The 21,788-nt window shown below is 41.2% G+C and overlaps 2 protein-coding genes across 3 annotated transcripts; one reads left to right on the forward strand and one right to left on the reverse strand.

Annotated features, from left to right (window-relative positions):
* The first annotated feature begins 290 nt into the window (after positions 1 to 290).
* On the forward strand, positions 291 to 5,913 carry dnaaf1 (dynein axonemal assembly factor 1). The gene is made up of 11 exons (XM_088938656.1): positions 291 to 405; positions 610 to 730; positions 969 to 1,060; positions 1,345 to 1,566; positions 2,387 to 2,553; positions 2,979 to 3,100; positions 3,519 to 3,685; positions 3,801 to 4,055; positions 4,329 to 4,438; positions 4,648 to 4,716; positions 5,360 to 5,913. Exons 1-11 carry the CDS (start codon positions 291 to 293, stop codon positions 5,687 to 5,689), a joined length of 1,770 nt encoding a protein of 589 aa, XP_088794782.1. The 3' UTR covers positions 5,690 to 5,913.
* A 73-nt stretch (positions 5,914 to 5,986) lies between these two features.
* pskh1 (protein serine kinase H1) lies at positions 5,987 to 20,229 on the reverse strand. Of its 2 annotated transcripts, none has more exons than XM_088938887.1 (3): positions 19,847 to 20,229; positions 16,100 to 17,200; positions 5,987 to 10,335 (listed from the first exon to the last, which is right to left on the reverse strand). In XM_088938887.1, exons 2-3 carry the CDS (start codon positions 17,066 to 17,068, stop codon positions 10,018 to 10,020), a joined length of 1,287 nt encoding a protein of 428 aa, XP_088795013.1. In that variant the 5' UTR covers positions 17,069 to 17,200; positions 19,847 to 20,229; the 3' UTR covers positions 5,987 to 10,017. The 2 variants fall into 2 exon arrangements, with proteins under 2 accessions (XP_088795013.1, XP_088795014.1); XM_088938888.1 differs by lacking the exon at positions 19,847 to 20,229 and adding an exon at positions 17,630 to 17,704.
* Between the last annotated feature and the right edge of the window lie 1,559 nt (positions 20,230 to 21,788).

Raw genomic sequence — 21,788 nt, forward strand, 5'->3', positions numbered from 1 at the left:
TCTTCAGATGATGCATGTCATGTTATGTTATGTTCAGGGCCAGATTTCCAGGAAGTCAATTTACCTATCAGTATGTTTTTTGGATTGTGGGAGGAAATCCACACAAACAAGGAGAGAACATACAAACTCCATGCAGACAGCACCCCAGGAATTGAACCCAGGGCCCCAGCGCTGTGCGGCAACAGTGCTGCCCACTGCGTCACCCTGCCGCCCCACTGTCATGTGAATTCATGTTAATGTTCAATAAAATAAAGATGATGATTAGTACTGTATGTCTCAAAGGACCAAAAATGCACCCAGAGCGACCGGACTCTGCCGAGCGTGAAGCCACACTTGATAACCAGTCCCTGCGAGCTGGGGATGCAGACGATCTGGAGACAGGCATGCTAGCGACCGTCAGACCAGGTAAAAGAGCACAAGCCACTCGCATGACCTGCCTAACCCCGATTGCTTCAGTGCGGAGCTGAACCGAAAACATTCCTAGGACGATGATTAAGACGAGGCAAATCGTCCTGCCTTGTGAGAAAAGCTAATATTCTCAGAAGCTGCTGCAGAGTAGTAACCGATCACAACCCATACAAAAAAAAAAACACTTTTACTCACCTGCAGACGCCTGTTCAGCTCACGGAGACACCAGCAGTGCGGAAAGTGCAGCCAAGAGCGCTGACGATGTGCACAACAACAACCCCCCGACAGGAGAGCAGAAGGGAGGAAAGGACGGTGGGCCGAGGTGACTGCAGATCTCCTGTCTGACATTAAAAATCGTACCCTACGTGCTAAAGAAAACACGCGACTGATGCGGAGGAGTAAAACCTGATGTAGATTAATGCTTAATGCTGGTATGGGGGTGAAAACCACTTACTGAACATACAAAACTAAAATGAACACAAAAAAAACAGCTCCCATAAAAGCTTTACAGCCATTTAAAAAATAGTAGTAATTGTTCTGTTTTATTATTATTGTTCCAGAATAACAAAGCAGTTTCTGAGAAACCACTGCAAGCAACACAAATTGTACCTGACTCCTTACCTGAATGACACTCTGTACCTGCACTATAAAGGTAGACCCGGGGGTTCTTTTTGCTATAGGTGGGAAGACGTTTATTCCTACCTATATTCCACTTGTTCTGGGAATAAAAATCACTTTAAGACCTGACAAAGCACAACTGTCATCTATTCCTTTTAGCTTTTTTATGCTTCAGATCTGTACAGTTCTTCTTAATATCTACAAGAAACATTACTTACCAGTAACTTCATGTTTAGGTGTATTCCAGGTGTTATCTTCCTCAAAAACACGAATTAAAGTTTGTATCTGAAATGCAGTTCTTGGTGTTCTTGCGTCCAGGTTTTGCAGTGATTGAAAACCTAGAGGAGTACACCGGTTTGAAGTGCCTGTGGCTGGAGTGCAATGGCCTGCAGAAAATTGAGAACCTGGAAGCACAGACTGAGATGCGATGCCTCTTCTTGCAGCAGAACCTGATCTGCAAACTGGAAAACCTGGAGCACCTTGAAAAACTCAACTCCCTCAATGTCTGCAACAACTACATTGAGACTATAGAAAACATCTGTAGGTGTCAGCTTTGCTGTCTTTATGCCATTTAGATGAGAAACGAATCCTTGAAGAAGCACGTACATCCACACAGTTCTGGCTTAGATATCAGACACTGTGCCACAAGGAACAAGTAAAAGGTTTCTTCCATGCTGAAAAGAGAAGAAAGGAAACACAACGTTTCGGCTGTGGAGCCTTGTTCAGGTGTCACATTGTGTTTCCTTTCTTCTCTTTTCAGCATGGAAGAAACCTTTACTTGTTGCTTTGCAGCCTACGCATGCTGACGCAGCTCCCTACTTGAACTACTGTGCCACAAGTGCCACAGCAATGTTTATCACAAACAAGAAGATTAATCAGATGTTTGGAGTTTAAAAAAAAAAGCATTATGATGCTATATCTGATGCTATATCCCTCCATCCACATGGATCGCTGGCTGTCTTTAGCTAGAGCAGGGCCTGGTGGCTTCGGTTTTCTAGTCCGGCCTGAGTAGTCAAGTCAACAATTAACCTAATTATCATCTCAGACATACTGTATTAAGGATTTTTATTCAAGTGTTTTACATTAGTTTATTGAAAAAAAATGCACTTCAGTAGCAGTACAGCCACCTATAAAATAACTTCAAGCCTGGTTGCAAACTTTAGAAATTATAATTAAATAATAAGCTGTGTAACTGAGAGTTCAGGTGAAACAAAAAAAAAGAAGACAATCAGTCTCCAGGAATTAAGTTTCACACCCTTGAGTCCATCTGTCTTTTAAAATGTGTTTTTGATCATGCACCTTTTTGATGTACAGTATCATGATATGTTACGACTTATGTCTCTGTCTTTTAATTTCACAGCTTGCCTTTCTGAGTTGAATACTCTCCAGATGTCACACAATCACTTGGAGACAGTGCAGGATATCGAGCACTTGATGGAATGCCCAAGCATCAGTGTTCTTGATCTGTCTCACAACAAATTGAATGATCCAGACATAATTCATGTTTTGGAGATTATGCCTGACTTGGTGAGATAGAAGCACATTAAACTGTTTTTAATCTCTTGAAAGTCTAGTAAAGGTAAAATGGTATGCAGAAAGAATATGAGCAATCCTATCTTGATATTATAAGCAGTAATTTTCTAGAAGGCAGGGTTATAACCAAAGAATTTGTGTTATCAATAGCTACTCTCTATACAGTCAAAATGTGTTTAATGTAATCTATCATTAAATCCCAGTAATTTGTGATTCTAGAGTATAAGAAATTTATAATGATGTATGCAAATCATGCTATAATAAACTTATTTAAGCAGCGCCTATATTGAATTTGAATTGTTTAATGGAAAATTTCAGAACTATACTATAACTATTCTGAAAAACATGATACAGATTGTTAAGAAAATATAGGTTCCTCTTAGCAGTAGGTAATTGTTGTTTTTGTTTTCTGTGTTTAGCGTGTGTTAAATCTAATGGGTAATGAAGTAACCAAGAAGATACCCAACTACAGGAAAACATTAATTGTACGCTTGAAGCAGCTTACATACTTGGATGACAGGCCAGTGTTTCCAAAAGACAGGTGTTGCTCTTACTCCTGTTGAATTAAATTTAAGTATATGAATGAATACTAATGGAATTCAAAAAAGCTTTTCGTGCATATAAAAATAAACAGCCCTCCCACAATGAAATCAGCTCTGCAAATTTTTAGACATTTTGCATTGTTCTACTTTTTCATTTCTATGGTAATCTTCTACTGAAATAAAAACAATGTAATCCAACGGTTTTATCTGATAGATCTGTGGTATAGAAAGTATCACTTTAGCCTTATGGATGTGTAGACAGGAGCACATTTCGTAAAGACAAACAACACCTGAAATGAATCACTTGAACTTGATTGGTAAATGTGATAGATTAGCCACTAAACCAATTTAATACAATACAGCATACAGTAGCTCCAGGGTAAATAATTATGTTTGTACTGTATGTGTCTGATCAAGAGCCTGCGCTGAAGCATGGGCAGCAGGAGGCTGGGAGGCAGAGAAGGAGGAGAGACAGAAGTGGGAGACGAGAGAGAGAAGGAAGATCCAGGACAGCATCAATGCCCTGGCTGCCATCAGGGAGAGAGCCAGCGAAAAACAGAAGCTCAAGGAAATGGAGGAAAGAGGTTTGGTGTTTTAGAATGTTCTTTAGGACCCTAGAATCATAATTCTGTAGAGATGTAGTTTTGCTGTAGTATGAGAAGAGCTGTTCATAATGGAGATTATGTCATGTTTGCATAGGGAACAGTGTGCCTCAGATATCCAATGATGAGAGTCAGCAGGACACTGCTGGTGAGTCTAAGGGTCCTGCTATTGAAGAGAAAATTGAGACATTTGTGGATCAAAGCATGCAAGCCCATGAAGAGTTCCTGAATGAAACTGCTGAAAGAGATCAACAAGGCAGGCAGGGACAGACAGAGACTGACAGCGAGGATCCAAAGCTGAACAAGCCTGTGGAAGAAAACAAGCAGGCTAATTCTGCGCATTCAGCAGCAGGTAACACAAAACACATGACAAATATTCAGTATTATTCTCAAGCATATTCTTTCACTGCACATGCTGTTATAAATCACTTTGCGTGACAATAACGGTACACGTGCCGTAGGTTGCTGACCCCTGTTCTACTAGATGTTCTCTTGAACTTTGAAAAGGGCACAGAACATGCAACCCCTTAAGTGGTTAATAACGTATTTCTTACTATTGCAGATGAAGCAGCTGACTTTACAAACACTTAGTAATTCTACTAATTCTTTATCCTAATTGTTTCAGAAAAAACAGGAAGTCAAATGGCTACTCAGGGTGCCTTAGTAACAGAGCTTGAAGACACGGACACATTAGAAACTATTAAGCTGGATAATCAACAAAAGATCTGTATTGATGTAAGTATCTGATTAATTTCCAGATCCTGTTCAAATGTATATAAAGATTACTTAATGTAACTTTTAGTATATTCAAATAATCATATTAATGGACATTTCTGGCCCTTCTTTTATTTTCATTTAGTTAACTTAGTTTTTGCATTCTCTTTTGTGATGAAAGTAAATCACAGCATAATGTAGCTTGTTTCTTCTTTGCTGTTTTGTTGAAGGATCTTCCGGATTTGGAAGAAGTAGACATTGATGAAGTCAACAAAACTGAAGACATTTTCAGTTCTCAGGTAATTGTTTTTTCTTGACTTGTAACTTTATTCTGCCAGTTTAATGATGCTAAATCTGTTTACCTGTTTTATCTGGAGAAGGTATTTGCTTTTGAAATAGGAATACATTTGAAGACACTGCATCATGTTTTCATCATGCAGCAAATTCTATGAAGTTTTAGGAGGTGTTGGCTACAGTCACAAAAAATACAAGAAGAGGGTTGTTGTGTTCTGTGTGAACTCTTAAAAACAATGGGAGCTAAGCAAACCCTTGATACTATTGTCAGGGCTGGATTTTGGTGTTCGTAGGCCCTAGGCACTTTCACTCTGAAATGTGCAAAAAGAGGGGTCTACGCCAGTTGAATGACGTCGATTGACACAATGCACTTTAAACTATTCTAATGTTAAACCACCTGATTTATGGAGCAAGTCGAGTGGCCATCACTTCAATACTTCTAGTTTCTAGAACAGCTGCTGGATAGCGTATGATTATTGATTTGGAGCACCTAGAGTCAATCGCGAGCATGTTGTTTCAGCTCGTTCTTTGTTAGTCACTAGTGTTTCCCTCCTTCGCAGGCCCTAGGCCCTGACTATAGTCTTTAGTGTCTTTTTACCTATATACTATAAATATTATTTGTATAGTAAGCAAATTTAATCATTTTAGCCTGTCTACCGGCCGAAAATCGAGATCATCTCTGCAGATAGTGACAACAGCGAGTCTGAGCTGGAGGGGGTGGAGGAACAGTCATCTGGGAATACCTGGACAGCAGAGATTTCAACACAGCCCGAGCAACAAGAAGCATCAGAGTTTTTCATCAGAGTTTGCAGGCATGAGCCTCTTACAGCCAAGCAGCTAGAGTCCACTGGGCTCATTACCGAACAACGAGTGGCAGAAGCACAAAAAACACCAGAACTACTAGACTCCCCAGAGACGACCAGAGTATGTAACAATGCTGATAAGCCAACCAGACCTCTAATAGAGGAGTTAGATTAGGGCCAAGACACTGCCAAAATTTACAGGTAACATTAAACCTTACTGGTGTTGGCATTTTGTTGTAATCTGGCATTACTTTAGACACATATGTTAACCTTTTAGCTTAGTGGCAGAGCACCGGCATTCAGTTTTTGTATTGTAAAGACTGTTGTAATATTTTCTTGTAATTAACTTTTATAGGTGTATTTCTTTCTCTCTGGAATAAAGACTTGGTCTTAACTGCAGCCCAAGGAGTATTTCAGTATCCTATGTTTTTTATCTGGAAGGACAATGTATCTGGCAATAAGAGACAATAAGACAAGTTAAATGGTTTATTTTGTAGGCACATTATACACAGAACTAAGTGAACCAGTTCTTCATTAAAAAAGTAAATAAAATCTATTCATTATTAGCCTTCATTATAAACACTGAAAACACTTAAAAAAACATCAGATACAAACATACTTTAAAAAACTTTTAAGACAGTGCTGTTTTTGTTTTGTACAATAATGGGTATATTTTCCAAACACAACTTGAGCATGATTTTTTATATAAACCATATATATGAGATGACAAAACAATAAGAGCAGTAAATATAAAAAATGAATTTACTTATTCCTAAAACGTAAATGATTTTAAATATTTTGTAATCATATCTACTGATCTGACAGTCCAGATGAGTCATCATCACATAAAATAATTTTAACTGACTGTAGCTCAATTGGCGTCAATTAAATCATCTTTTGACCATGTGTTATAGAACTTTGATGACCTTTAATATTGTGGGTAGTGGCTGGCAACTACTTTGATTACACAGTATTCAAGTAGTATATGATGAGTTGTAATTAATAAGGTAAATTATAAAATGATTATTGTCCTATGTTGTCTACATAATTTGAATTATTTTGATCATAACAAATGAGGGAAAAGGCCATGTGACATCCAAATATCTATCACACGTTAAAAGAAAATACAAAGAACATTTAGAAAATGACCCAGACATTCTCTTTTATCCACAGGTCCTCTTAAAAGTGCTAGGGTCAAAAATGACTGCAGACCTCCTGCAGGTACAAAACTCTCCTTGCCAAAACAAAACACTGGTATTACAATTAATATTTTAGTCACTGAGACTGACAACAGCATGGACTACAATGGATCAAAATTTGCTATTCAGCAATTCCAGTATCTCAAAATTCACATCTCAAACAGAACGAAGACATTTTAATACTAAAATCAAAAGTATAAAAAACACCTCCTCACAAAAAATAAAAATTGAGTAGTGTACAGGGAATCCAGTAAAAAAATAATATTAAAACAGTAACAAAGAGAAAAGGAATAAAATGTCCTTGAAAGTTTTAAAACAACAGTCACTCCTCCGCAACAGTCTTGCAGTTTCTTCCTATCTTCTGGTAAAATCTTGTATATGAAAACCAACCTACCGAGAATAAAATCCAGCAGGTGCTTAGGGGACTTTATTCTAGTGCCAAAAACACATTTTCCAAATAAACAACACACTGATGTGTTTTGGTGCATTCTTTAAAACCGATTTCAAAATAATGACACTGGAGATCTTAACTGGAATTAATAATTATTCACTTTTCTTTAGTTCCTCATACCTGCTGCATCAAGGACAAATGTACAAAAGTGTAAATGGACAAAAGTGTTTTTTTCCCCACCTTTCATACAATGACATTGCAAACACTGTCATTTTAATCAGCTTCAATAGAATGGGCCTCCCCTGCCTTTCCAAGAGTGCTAGTTCTGATGTAGACAAACGTAATTTGTAGCTTATTTCTCCAAACCCAACTAAAAACTCTTTGAAGACATGATGGAGAAGTTGGAATACCTGGGCTAAGGGAAGGTTTTGCAATTCAACAAGGACTGATGATCATACCTAACGCCTATTTAGAACACATCTTTAAAGTCTATTTTGCTACCTAAACTAACAATTATCCCAATGCTTGGATAATCTACAATGCAATAATTAAGAATGAAGCATAGTGGTAATGAAATGGACACATCCTAACTGGATTTTTTGGCACAATTGAACTTCACAGGAATGCCCATTAACACAGCAGTTCTGATTTCTCTTTTTGTCTAGTAGCATTATCAAAAGTTACCGCAAAAACTAGTTAAATAAGAACCCAAACTGGAATTTCTACATTTAATGAGCAGCTATTATGCAAGATGAAAAGAGAAAATTACTAAAGGATCTCAAATATTGTTTAAAATAAATAATTCTCCAAAGTCGCAATGCTATACATTTTCAACCAAGAAAAGATAATACTGGCATATAAAATCATTAAAAGAAAATACTATCAGACTTAGGCATCCATTTTGTGATTTGCCTTATTTTCTTTTTCCTTTGAGATAAGGAACCAATGTGAAGGCAGAACTCTGCACTTTATAGAAAGTATTTGGTTGAATTTGTAATGTGTATGACAGACCATGCACCACATTCAGCATTTATTCTGGGCAAGATGAATGGTACTTTTACAGTAGTCAGAACTGTAATTCATTAGAAAGCTTTTGCCAGTGAGGAACCACAAAAAAAAAGGCAACGTCACATTTCAATAGCTGATGGTATTTGGCTTCTACAAAGAAATTGCTACTTCAATTCTGTTTAATCTCACCTGACCGTCTGAGGTTTTTTTATTTCAAACACAAGACAACAGGGTCTTTGTAGCATTCACAAGAATGTGAATCTTATGCAGCCAAATGGCTCAGCATGCAATAGCCGGCAATAAATATCCACCTATTACAGAGACTTAGTTTCCAACAGCTTCATGTAAAATACCTAAAAAAACAGGGGTTTTGCCACAGTTGCTTTTGTCAATGTTGAAAAACATAAAAAGCAGAGACAATATGAAACATGTCATCACAGTCAAAGTCTTGCTGTTTGACTTTGAGTGTCACTTTGTCCACAGGGTAACTATATTATATAGAAGAGGTTTCCAACCCTGGTCTTGGGGGACTTCTGCTTGCTCAGCTTTGCTCTAGCAAAGTTCTTAATCACTGGTTAGTAGATTTTCAATGTTATGTTTGGGTCTAATGTTTAAATACGTATTTTCAGCACTCAAAACCTTGAATGGGATTTATAATCGATACTGTACCAGTCTCCGCAAAACAGACAAAAATAAAAAGGGTAAGAAACTTCAGGAGACCTGAAGAACAGGAATCCTGCATAACCAAGCAGATCAATTAAAAGAATCAATTAGCAGTGATGATCTACAGCTCAGATGGAATGAAAAAACAGCAGACAGAGGTCCTACCAGGACTGGGAACCACTGGATTATAAGGAATGGAATGGCTGAGTGGCATTTAATACACTGGCGACCCCGTTTTTACACTTGCAGGACAGTGACAAGGTCTTTATTACAAGTTACTTTCATTTTAAAAAGTTGAAAAAATGTGCACACTATTTTTTGCACAGCTTTAACACATCTCAAACTTTGTGTAGGTATAAAAAGTGACCTCAATTATCCAAATAGCATCAAACATGTGATTACAATCCAGTAACAGGAGAGGACTTATTACGGACAGAATATTTCTAATGATAATGGTTATTCTATTAAAAACATCACACTCTTGTTCTGACACTTAAAAATATCATTAGCCCTGAAGATTAAGATCAAGAGAGTGTTGCACAGTGTGCAAAAGACAAGAGCTCTACACTTTTTACTTAAATCCTGCTAACTTAAAGGATCTATTGGTACACACCTATACTAAGCATGTTACTGAAGACAAAGCTTTTGTTGCAGTTTTGAGGTGGATTACCTGCAATCGTATAGCTGATTCAGCTCTCAATTGGAATATCCAATTGTTTTTTTGCTCTTTGTTATTAAATAACAATTAAGGTAAGGACATTTAAATGTTTAGAACAAAGATTTGACTACATACTGCTGATCCTGAAATCTTGTTTTTGAATTTGTTAAACCTTCGGGTTTTTTGTTCCCGTTACAAACACGCTGTCATTTTGGCATAACATTGTTTTAATACATTCCAGTTGCTCTTATGTTTTTCCTGTGCATATTTTATTTATTCTCAACAGTTCTGCATGTAGCTACAAGTGAATGACTGAGATTCTTTCATCCTGGGGATTCGAAATAAGGCTGCAGAAACCTGCGTGCGATTCACGGAAAAACGCAAACGGACGCAAATCCGTGGCAAGGCTTTTAGTGGAATTCTGTTCAACAGATCCTTCAAGTTACGGAAGCCAAAAGACTTAAAAGAAAATCTCAATAAATAAATAGAAGACAATTGAAAAGAGTGGAAAGGGGAAGAGAGAAGAGGGCGTTTTGTTGGCGTTTCTTGCCATGTAAGGGCAGCAGCAGGGGTGTGCCCGGGCCTCAGCCGTTGTACTGCTGCTGGTACCGCAGGTTCAGCTCCCGCAGCTCGCGCTCCCGGACCCGGCGCGACTTGTTGGACTTGGTGGAGCGGCTGGAGCGCGTGGACTGGGCGGACTTGGTGCTCTGGCAGCGCGAGGACGCCCTCTTGAGGAGGTTCTGGGAGATGGAGCGGTGCAGGTTCTTCATGGAGGAGGAGGCGGCCATGCTGACGATCCAGGGGTGCTTCAGGGCCTGGCCCGCCGTCATGCGCTCGCCGGGGTCCACGGTCAGCACGCGGTCGATGAAGTCCTTGGCCAGGTTGGACACGCTCGGCCAGGGCTGGGGGACAGAGAGAAGGAAGAAGACAGAAAACACTGGTGGGAATCCAAAAGTGGCTGACTTAAGATCACAGGATGTCCCCCTCTTTATACTCCTCCACAGACAGGAAAAACGTCCACACTATTACTCAGCGCTGTTGTGCTCTGCTCCTTCAGATGAGCACAACTCTGAGCAAACGCCTCAGTGCTACAAGATATCACTGAAGAGCATCTTGACACATATTTCCAAACAGCCCGAGAACAAGTCATTCAAAATCAAAACGTACTACAGTACATGAAGAGACCACAGAGCTCAATCTTGAGAACATCGTCACTAGAGGGCAGCAAAGGGCAACGGTACAACTGGCTGCAGAGGAACTGTACTTGAGACTCCTGCTTCCTGGATTGCCCTGTTGCTTTTCTCACACAGCATGGGTCTCGGCTTTTCTCAGAGAGGTTTAACCATTTTTTATTTTTTTGTTGAAAAGTCTGGACCAGAGGTGTCCAGAATAGCCATTGAGAAAGATTCCTAAAGCAGGGTAGAGGGGCTTGGGAGCGTCCCCAGCCCGGTAGCATAACTACACAAATTTTCTGCAGGGGGGAGACAGAGTGGGGTCCGGAAACAGGGAGCCAAACTGGAGACGCGTTTCTTCCTTTCTGCTGTCTCTCCCTACTGCTACACGTCACACTTACAGGACAAAAGATGATCATTTAGACCAAAAATTTATTCACTTCAAGCAAAAATCAATTAAATGAATGACTTAATTCATCAATAATTTACAACTGCTCCTAATCCATCAGAAGAAGAGTACACCCTCAATCTGGACAATATTCTGGTTAGGAGCAATGAAAACAGGTTTAAGAATGGCCTTCTGAATATTATTTTAGCTACACATATAACTAATGAGAACTGCAAACACTAAAGAACAAGTAATAGGTTTATTACTTTGCTATTACTTTACTATTGGGTTTATCATGTTTGCTGATTGCTTATCTTTCTTACACCTGAAAAAGCTGCAGAGCCAAAACGTTGTGTTTTCTTTCTTCTCTTTTCAGCATCGAATAAACCAGTTACTTGTTCCTTTGCAGCCTACGCATGCTGATGCAGTTACCCACCTGAACTACTTGCATAACCTAAGCCCTGCTCTTAAGGCAGTTCCACATTAGGAGACGGGGGGCACAGAAAAAAATATTTAAGCTATTATGATGCTGTATTTAGAAAAAAAAAACCTCTGACTTAATACTACAACAACCTCGCAAAACTCCATTCACTTGCACTGTGCACACTTAAGCCTTGTAAAGCTAGAGACCTCAAGCCCTACACCCACAACACATACTATTTCACTGCCTCAGACTAAAGGTGAAAAACTCACAACACTTATACTTGCTTAAACCAAAAAATGGCTGCAGTGTTTCTCTGAGCTGGATTACAATTAATGCACTGTGTGCTTCATGAGGATTGTGACAAGTGACAAGACTGGGCTGAAACTTAAGCAAGTCTCAGTTCAATGGAATGGCCTTTCCGCAGTCTTAAGAAGCTGAAAATAATTCAGAACCAGATCAGATAGAACAACACAAAGAAGAATGTCTGCTTTTTGTAAACTTCCAAGATCCAAAACAGGAAAGTATTTGCAGATGAACACCCATGCTGTTTGGAGGACATCAGACATGCATCAGGACACTGATGGCTGTAAATAACTACAGTGGAAACAGACCAAGTTTAGAAGTAATTCGCACTTCTGGCCAGTTCATTCAATCTTATCTACAAGAAAATAAATAAAAACCACATCTTATAATAAACATTCTAACACTGTAGTTGGACCATCTTTATTTCCCAAAATTAATTAAGATGGCAAATTTTGATTAACAAATTATGATGACTATTTTGACAAAACTGCAATTCGGTTTGTAGACATAAACCTGTTCCTCTAACAGTTTTTTTAGACAGGCTTGAATGGCACATGGGACATCTCTGTGACACTTTATTAACTTAAAAGCAGATTAAAGTGCACTGCACTCATCAATTAAAACAATCTAATAGAACAATTTTGTCATTTACACATAAAAACCTATGAGTGATAAAACTAGCATATGTCATGAACAACTAGAATTGCTAATAAATGATTAATTATGGGATGTAATATGCTGGCAGTGAGCCACAGTTTCATATTGTCCTTAAACAAACTGCAGGCTTCTCCCAAAAGAGCAGGACATAATGCTTGATTTTCACATTATAGCTATATCAATTGCCGCAGAGCGTAAGCCAGGAGCAATCATTATAACACGCACTGTTTCTAGCTTCCTGGGGGACTGACAGATTATGACTCAGCAGATTAAACAGAATTAAAAACTCCTAAAACGCCAGCCACTCCATTTCAGCTACCTTCCAAAGCCCTTTACATAAGCAGTGTGAAGACACTTCCATCAGAGATTGCTTGCAGAATGCTGATTCCCTCTTAGTCACACGTTAATACATGTTAGCATTCTGCATTAAAAAATAAAACATTCCAATTTCTAGTAGGTACTGATAGTCTTTCCACCAGGACTGCCTCCGAGTAGGTGCAACAGGATGACGGAGCCAGCAGAGCATGCAAGAGGCCCGAGTTCAAGCATCCAGCTGCACCAGCGAGGTGAAGACACTTGGCCCGGAAGATCCACTCTGCACAGCTGCTTGAGAAACAAGGCAACACCGAAGCGCGTCAAGAACCCAGCAGTTCACAACCACTGGAAGCCATCCAGCTCTGCACAGTAATGCTGGGGGACTGCCCGGGCGATACGGTCACCTCCTTCAAACCTCCTGAAAATCTGATCGGAGCTTTTCAACTCCAGTTGCTCAACCCACCTGCCCCCATGTCCTCTAAATTACCACTGGAAAAAATAAAATCTGTTTTTATTCTAAAAAAAAAATATTGAACTATATTGAAAGCTTCTTGATGTGTTCCTCCTACTTAAGACTGATGTTGCTTTTTACTTTTTTAAGATGAATCTCTAGTTATTCCTTAATGCAGTATATGGTTTAAACCTGAATTTCCTTTCCTCTCCTTTTTGATGAAAACATGAACGTCTGTGACAAATCTGACTCATGATACACCACAGACTTGTCCTGCATCTTCACTGAGGTCACCTACCGTCAGGGATAAAGGCTCTGAAAACATACGTGACCCAGAGGACACTGACTCACACACTAATACTCAATGGCCTTACTCATGTTCCTTTCTTCCTCTCTGCATGCAGTGAACTTTCCTTTTGGTTCTTCACTCTTTCCACTGTCTTTGGATGCACATCCTCGTGTGATGCATTTCTGAGCTTCTTGAAAAGTGAAAGTTTTGGAAACGGATTCAGAATGAACACAAACCGGTGTCTGAGAAAGCACTGCCTGTAGTCAATCACAAAAGTACAAATACACGCAGAACATAAAACACCAACTGTTAATGTTGAAAAACGTCACGTACCAGATATCTCCGGGTTTATCGTTTTAATCACTGAGGAGATTAATTTACATATGTTCAGAATTCTTGAACATCTCCAGAGACCATCCAAAATGCTTTACCCCTTTTCTGGGTTGAGGATGTTTTCAACCCACAGGATCGATTTTGTGTGACGTTTCCAGTGTGTAAAATCGATCAGAGTTTTATGTGGCCTTTGACAAATACACCATTCATCAATACACAGTATTGTGTATTCTTTCCCCTGCTGAAAAAGAGAGAAAGCATACCAACAAAATAGATTTCCAGTCAAAAGCACTCCACATCCAAGAAAATAAATCCCATTATTCAATTTTTCAGACTGCTGGAGAGGTGGTCATTTTTTCTTACTTCTGACAGAACTGCTCAAGATTAAGCAGTCTGAAAGGTGAACAATGACATCCATCCTTGGAAAATGTCAAACTTGCTGTGGAGGTTTTACTTCTTCCCAAAAACAAACAAGGCAACGTGATTATGTTATGCACACAAACTTATACAGTAACTGTTTTATTACTGAATTTTTCCGGCTTTTCATTCATACTCCACATGAATCCAAAGTCTTTGCCATATTTTCTCAGATGGCAAAAGATGTACAGATTCTGAATCCACAATTACCCCAAGTACCAGAGACGTGCTGGAGCCAGAGACTAAGGCACTGAATATTCAACATGTGCAATTCGAGACTCAAGTCAGTTACATTACAGAGCATGTACTTTCACAAGATCAAAGCAAGGCTGTTGAAAACGACAAGCGTTTTATTGTTTCTAGTTCATACTTCTCTGCACGTTTTTGCCCTTCTCCTCCACACACACTCACCTTCTCGTGAGACACAGATTGTTAACACAGAACAATCTTCCTCATCCTTACAACTTAAATAGATTCTATCCCACATGCTATTAGCAGATCAGCAGGAAGACCAACTGGATTGCATTCGGACCGCTCTCCCCAAACCAATTTAACAAGATCGGAAAGACCAGGTCATCCTTCAAAGTAACACAGAATTTATCATTTTAACACTTAAAAGCTATAGCAGCGAGGTGTCAAGACTGACATTCGACAACTGACTATGTCAGACCATTTCATCTGTGCCATTCTCATCTCACTAACTAATAGTGATACTGGCAGGATTTTCTTTGTTTTCTTTAATCAAGGAAAATCTGGAAACTCTGTCTTCATAGGACACAATCACTTCAAATGCTTTGAAAACATCAAGTGGTAGAAGAGACGAGCTTATGAATAAAAAAACATCTTGTCCTTTCCTCTCTTGTACAACAGCAGTTTTAATTCCAGTTGCGTGGCAAATCCTTGAGACTGGTAACTATCTATATCCTACAAATAAGCTGTTCTGGTACCAAGGTTGGCTACTTTATGATCATAAAGATCTTCTGAACACAGAGCGGTACGTGCATAAAATGGATTTCGCCGACATCATCAGATCTTTTCTTATCTGGATATGGAGTTTCACAGGTGAAGTTCAGAGCACACGTAGGCCACATATACCGTGGCTAGAGATATTCAGAAAAGCACAACTGCCACTTGCACAGTCAGTCTGTCTGGAGGAACACACTGCAGGGTGAGCTTGTTCACTCAATAGAAGATGACAACACAGACACAGTGGGACACAGTTCCTGGAGTTCCATCGTTCACATCTTAAAAAATCAAGAGTAGGACAGGAAACTGCAGGGGGCGTGAAAATGGGTCAGATTTTGTTGTGGGGATTTTTTTTTATAAGAGCCTCTATCCTCACCAGGAACGAGCAACATTTGTGAAACTGGATGGATGGAAATACATTAGAAAGGTTACAAACGAAAGCAGGCTATTAACCCATCAGCTTGCTTAGACACTAGTAGCTCATCGATCTAGCCAGTTCTTGAAGGAAGACAGGCCATCAGCACTGCACTTTAAAAAAACATGCAAACCAAAGAACATCTTACATATTTAACTAGGCGTTTCAAATACGCAACAGCAATTTAAAAGTGAGCTGGGCTGATCACCTCAGGAATGATTACACAAGGTCCTGAACTGCTGAACCTGCTGCCATGGTAACCTTGCACACAGTCAGATTCAACCACCAAACAGTGGAGAAAACAGATGACACTGGTTAATAAGAATCGAAGCGCCGACACGGGGAGACGTCACGATTATTAGCTTTATAAGCCACGAGAATAAAATGCCCCAGACTCAAAGAAAGCTGAACTGCCTTCTTCTCACGGCTGCCTCCATTTTGATCTCTTTCTCCTTGAATTTACGCAGAGGGCTCTACTAATGATTTCTGAAAGCCGGGGAAATTAAAATCGCACCGAGAAGAAGAGTGGTGCTTACCTCCCCTGAGTAGCTGTATTTTCCCTTCAGTATCTGCCGGTACAACCGCGTCCTGTTTTCGTCTTCGAAAGGCATGGTGCCGCTAAGGAGGATGTAGGAGATCACCCCCAGCGCCCACATGTCCACAGCGTTCGAGTACGGCTTGCGCACCAGGATCTCGGGGGCGATGTACTCGGGTGTGCCGCAGGTGGTCTTCATGAGGCACTCGTCCCCCTTCTTGCGGGTGCTGGCCAGGCCGAAGTCCGTGATCATGATTTTGGAGTCGGTGCCGGGGTGGTAGTACAGGAGGTTCTCGGGCTTCAGGTCGCGGTGGGTGATCCCCAGGGTGTGCAGGTACTTCACCCCGTCCAGGACCATCTGCAGCACCCGCGTGGCGTCCCTCTCGGTGAAGGAGCCCTTGGCGATGATGCGGTCGAAGAGCTCCCCGCCGGTGGCCAGCTCCATCACCATGTAGACCCGCTCCTGCGTCTCGAAGACTTCGATCAGCTGGATGATGTTGGTGTGCCTCACCCGGCGCAGCACGTTGAGCTCCGACTCGCACACCTCCCGCCCCTCCCGGTACTTGGTCTCGATCATCTTGATGGCGTAGGGCTGCTTGGTGCTCTTGTGCTCCACCCGCACCACCCTGCTGAAGCTGCCCCGCCCGATCAGGGCCTTGATGTCGTACTTGGCTGTCACCCGCGGGTCGAACTTGGCCCGGTATTTCGCCACCTTGTTCCTCCGGGGGTCACTGGGGTCCTGGTGGCCATGGGGGACCCCCCCTGCCGGGCTGCAAGGGTGGGGCACAGCCTGAGTAGGGGAAGGGGAGCCCACCTTCTCCCCAGCTTTGCCCCCGCTGCCACGGTCCTTAATGAAGTGCTCGTACTTGTCCGTTTTCTGGCCCACGAAGGACTCCACCTTCTTGACCAGGTCGAGCTGGACGTCTTTGGGCGGCTCAGGGAGTACCTTGCTCGTCCCACAGCCCATCATGTCACAATCCTGCCGCCAGTCCCAGCGGGCATCATCCTCTCTCGGTCATCTTCCGAGTCCCTACTGTCGTGGCCAAACAACTGCGTTTTTTGTTTATTTTTTTTTTTAAGGGAAGCTTGTAAAACAAAAAACCTGAAAGAAGATGGAAATACAAGATTATCAACTCTCCGGGCCATGTGGTTCTTCTTATACCTATTAGTCTAAAAAAACAGCACAATCCATCAATCGTTTTTTATGAGGTTAGAGTGGGAGCTTCACTAAAACAAGTACAGTTTAATTCCACTCAAAATGTACAAAGAAAAAAAAACCTCCCAGCAATGGAGCCTTCATATACTTCAAGATCTCTCTACAACTGAAATGTTTTCTCTTTTTTCCACTGTTCAGCATTGAAACCTTGTTTTGTAAGGTAGCCTAAATGCCAAGACATCTCGGGACAATCACAGTACAGCAGATGACCCCAAACAATCCAGACAGTACATCACAACATCGTCAGACGACCCGAATCACATATATCTAGTAGTGAAAGAAAAAAAAAACCATGGTAGACTCAAGAGTGTTTACCTTCAGTGTAAAATGGGAAAATTTCATTTAAATTCAAAACGAATCCAGCACACTATTCCTTCTCTTTCCAGCTTTTCTGTTTTCTGGTACTTTTTTCCTATTTTCTGCTCCAGCTCTTTTCTTGGGGGATCTTACAGACACTGCCCGGGATTCTCCCTGGAGAGCCCCAGAGCAGACTCCCGTGCCTGTGGCAGCTCCTAGAAATCACAAAACTACTCATCCATCATGAAAAAGAACTCCCTTCCTGAGAAACGATTAGCTCTTTTTTTTTAAAATAACAACTTTGGTAATTGCAGAATAGCCTACTGCCGCTCTGCGTCGGACAGTTTAAGCAGATTTTTCCGTTTGCCTTCTCGGTGGACTGATTGATTATCTGAAGGGACAAAAACATAAGTCATTCATGCGCTCTCTGTGGCCAAAGGAAAGGTTTCCAAACAATGGAAAAGGGCATATTTCTTTATAAACACTATTGAGCACTATTTGTCTTTTTAGAAAAACCGTACAAAGGGATAGAAAAGTGATATGTCTGGCTCCCACATAATTAGAGCCGGCAATGGAAAGAGAAGGGTTTAATTCCACACTGAATTAGAAGAGAAAGGGGCTTCTTCACACACCTGAATAAGGTGCAACAGCCAAAACGTATTTTTCCTTTCTACATTTCAGTGTGCAATTGCTGTTACCTGCTCCTTCACACATGAAGTTCTGTTTCTAGATACCTCATTGATCCCGTGAGGTTAATTGCAGTGCAACAGCAGCTCAGCACAGTCAACACAGCACAGTGTAACGAAATGATACAATAAGACAACAATACAATACATACAATACAGTCAGTACAGTCAGTGAGAAGTGCAGTAAAAGTAAAAAATGGATTATACAGAGTTGCTCACAGTACAAAATATCCAAAACCAGACCCGAAAGTACAGTACACAAAAGGCTGTATTGCACATTATAAATATATTGCACAAATCCCTAGTATATATTGTACAAAAAGCAGTTGTAAACAGGAGAAAAAAAAAAACAGATTTAAGCAGAGTTTTATGTTTAGTCCAAAAACACGTCAATGTTGCCCCTGCACAGACACACAGTGATTGTGTTGTACAGAGTCTTATGGCAGAAGGCAAGAATGACCTTCGGTAGCGCTCCCTACTCATAAAACTACAGAGAACTAACAAATGCATATTGAATAATACCAAAAAAAATCACATTCTCAAATCTGCTTGTGTTTTGCATGAAAGAAACAAAAAGAAACTACTGTGAAACAAACACCGAGGCTGAGCAACCCCGACAGCGTGAAAGAAACCCCAGCCCTCACCGATCCGAAAGAGGAAGAATTTGGCACTTCACTCACTCACAAAGCTCCGGGGTCCCTCCCTCCCTGCTGGGGAGGAAATTCTGAAAACAAAATATTGCGCACAGCCCGTCTGACAGTCCTTCACGGACTGTAAAGAGCCCAGCCGGGCAGCTGAGCGGTGATGCCGCGGCCACGGCTGTCAACCCGGAGCCGGCGGAGAGCGCCGGGCAGCACAGCACAGGCTCGGCCCGTCACCCCCACACCTCCCGGCAGCGAGGCACGGTCTTGCCGATCACAGCCCGAATAACCACTGTATCACTCCAGAGCATGGGAATAACCTCACACCCCTAGGCTGTTTTTCTTTCTCCGTTTTTACAGAGACGGTGCAGGTAGAGTTGCACACGGAATTGGCTGACCCTTCGCGAAGCCAATCTACCATTGCACTTTTCTGTAACTTTTTTTTGTGTGCAGTAACGGTCTCGACCTAACTCCTACCTGACTACACTTTAGCGGCGCAAAGAGGCGTTAGGGGTGGACAGACAACTCGCGGCACAACACCGTTACGACGCGTTATTACTGCGGTGATTACAAGGATGCTGGAAATATTCGGCGCAGTTATGGCCAGCGTTATTGCTCCGAACAACAACACTATCGCCAGTGAGCAAGCAGACGATGGAGGCTAGTCTAGGCCATATGACCCGGGGATACTGATCCACAGCGCTTTATTCAGACGGAAAATCGCCAGGGGTGTTTTTCAACAACCCCGATTCGCATGTTGCGCGAAGGCCGATCTTGTTTTCTTGCGGAGAAGTTGTTTAATGCTGTTTGGAGGAGCGATATGAAAGTTTAAAGTCATTTAATTTTTCAGCTAAATCGCAGCAAGAGATTTCTTTAACCGTGATTGGGAATTTCGGATAACGACGTACCTTCTTTTTTTCCGCTTCTACACTGTTACTTGTCGCAGTTCAAGGTGTAACACGTCGGGACACCACAACTTGTTGAAGCCGACCTCCCTACCCCCCTGTTACTTGTACACTCCATTTTTTTCCTCTTTTTTTTCACAAATCTTGTATTTCTTCTTCCGTCCCTTCCAGCCTATGAACAACACACTGAGTAAACTTCACAGAGTGGCCTGCGGCAAAATTCAAAGCTCGACTCCTGCATTGCACAACGCAGGGCAAACTCAGTTTCTTGTTGTCCTTCTTCGAAACAGTGTTTTTACATAGCGCTTTGCCTCATTTTTTTTTTAGAAAAGTTTTTTGCGGGGTCCTCGGCTTTTTTCGACCAAAGAAACACAACCGTACGATCTCGTAGTGATCTCACTTCCTGGATACCAAGCAAAGCTCCTTAGCAACCACTCGCGTTTCATTCGAAGAAACTGTCACCCTTGTGGCCGCCATGTTGGCTCAACGAGGTGCTTTTCTAAAGGCTAACCATTCCCTTTAGGAGCCGAAATGGCGTTGCCTGCATTCTAATTTTGAGTACAAATACCAAATAATTAATGGTCGTAGTTAATTGGGTTCTCTTATAAACTAAAACAAAATAGCAATGGTTGAATTCTCATATTTAAAAGTTAAAAAAAACATTTCGGGTTCCCCAAGACCACTATCCTCCTATCGTTTTTCAGTTTGATTTTCTTTATCACCGAGCCACAGAGCTGGAGACTGACACAGCAGGCGCAAGGTGGGACTACAGCGTACGCTGGACTCCATTGCAGGGTACGCCCAGCTAAACCCACACGGGCACTGGGAAATAACATGCAGACTCCACACAGAAGGACCGCAGACCTGAATCAAGCCCAAACACCTAGAGCTGTGTGGAGCCAGTTCTAGCCACCTTACCAGCAGGATACGTATCCCGTCACACTAAAAATTAGAATCACTTTCTCTGAATGTCTTTACCCTGTGCCTATACACTTAAAAAATAGACCTGCATAACACAGAATTTAAGGAATGACGTACACACGTTATACTTATATATATATATTTAATTCTCTTTTAGGGGTAAATATGTATCAAATCCAAAAACACTGTCACTATACTATCCTTGCAAAGTAAGATGTAACCGTGTTCTATATAGTTCAAGTAGGGAGCTGCGTCAGCATGCGTAGGCTGCAAAGGAACAAGTAAAGGTTTATTCCGTGCTGAAAAGAGAAGAAAAGAAACACAACGTTTCGGCTGTGGAGCCTTCTTCGGGTGTGAAGCCTCCACAGCCGAAACTTTGTGTTTCTTTTCTTCTCTTTTCAGCACGGAATAAACCTTTACTTGTTCCTTGTTATATATAAGATGACGAGCTTTCTACCTGGGGAGTTCACTTGGGGAAGGCTTCGGGGCCACAGCTACTGCTGTAATCAAAGGTGTTTTACCTGTAAATAAGGTCAACCTAAAAGAAAGTAAAATCCTACCACCCACTGTTTTCATTATAGACGCAATCGTCCAGGAGAGGAAAAATTAAAGGGCTCAGTGGATACCGGACTTATCTGGGTAACCAGCAGTATTGGGTTGTCTTGCAGTTGCAGCACGAATTCGCTAGAGGGCGCATACTCCCCAGATATTGCTCTCTCTTCATCGTTGGAACGTTTCAATTAACATTTCTCATTCTACTAAAAAGTTCTGAATTATATGCATAAAATCCCCAAACAGGGCCAATACAAGGTTAAAAATATTAGTATGGTTCCAAGTAACATTTTGTACTGAGTAAACTGCAAGTCTAATCTTTTGTAGCAAATTGGCGTCCATGTTTCAATACATCGCATTAAAGAAGCGCTATGTGATCCATGTATATTGATTCGGTTCTTACTTTTCTTACATGAACCTTATGTCAACTGCTCAATAGTCAATGTAATTTTTAGTTTTTTTGTCTTCCTTT

This window comes from Atractosteus spatula, chromosome 21, assembly GCF_055471065.1.
Source record: "Atractosteus spatula isolate fAtrSpa1 chromosome 21, fAtrSpa1.hap1, whole genome shotgun sequence".
NCBI lineage: Eukaryota > Metazoa > Chordata > Actinopteri > Semionotiformes > Lepisosteidae > Atractosteus > Atractosteus spatula.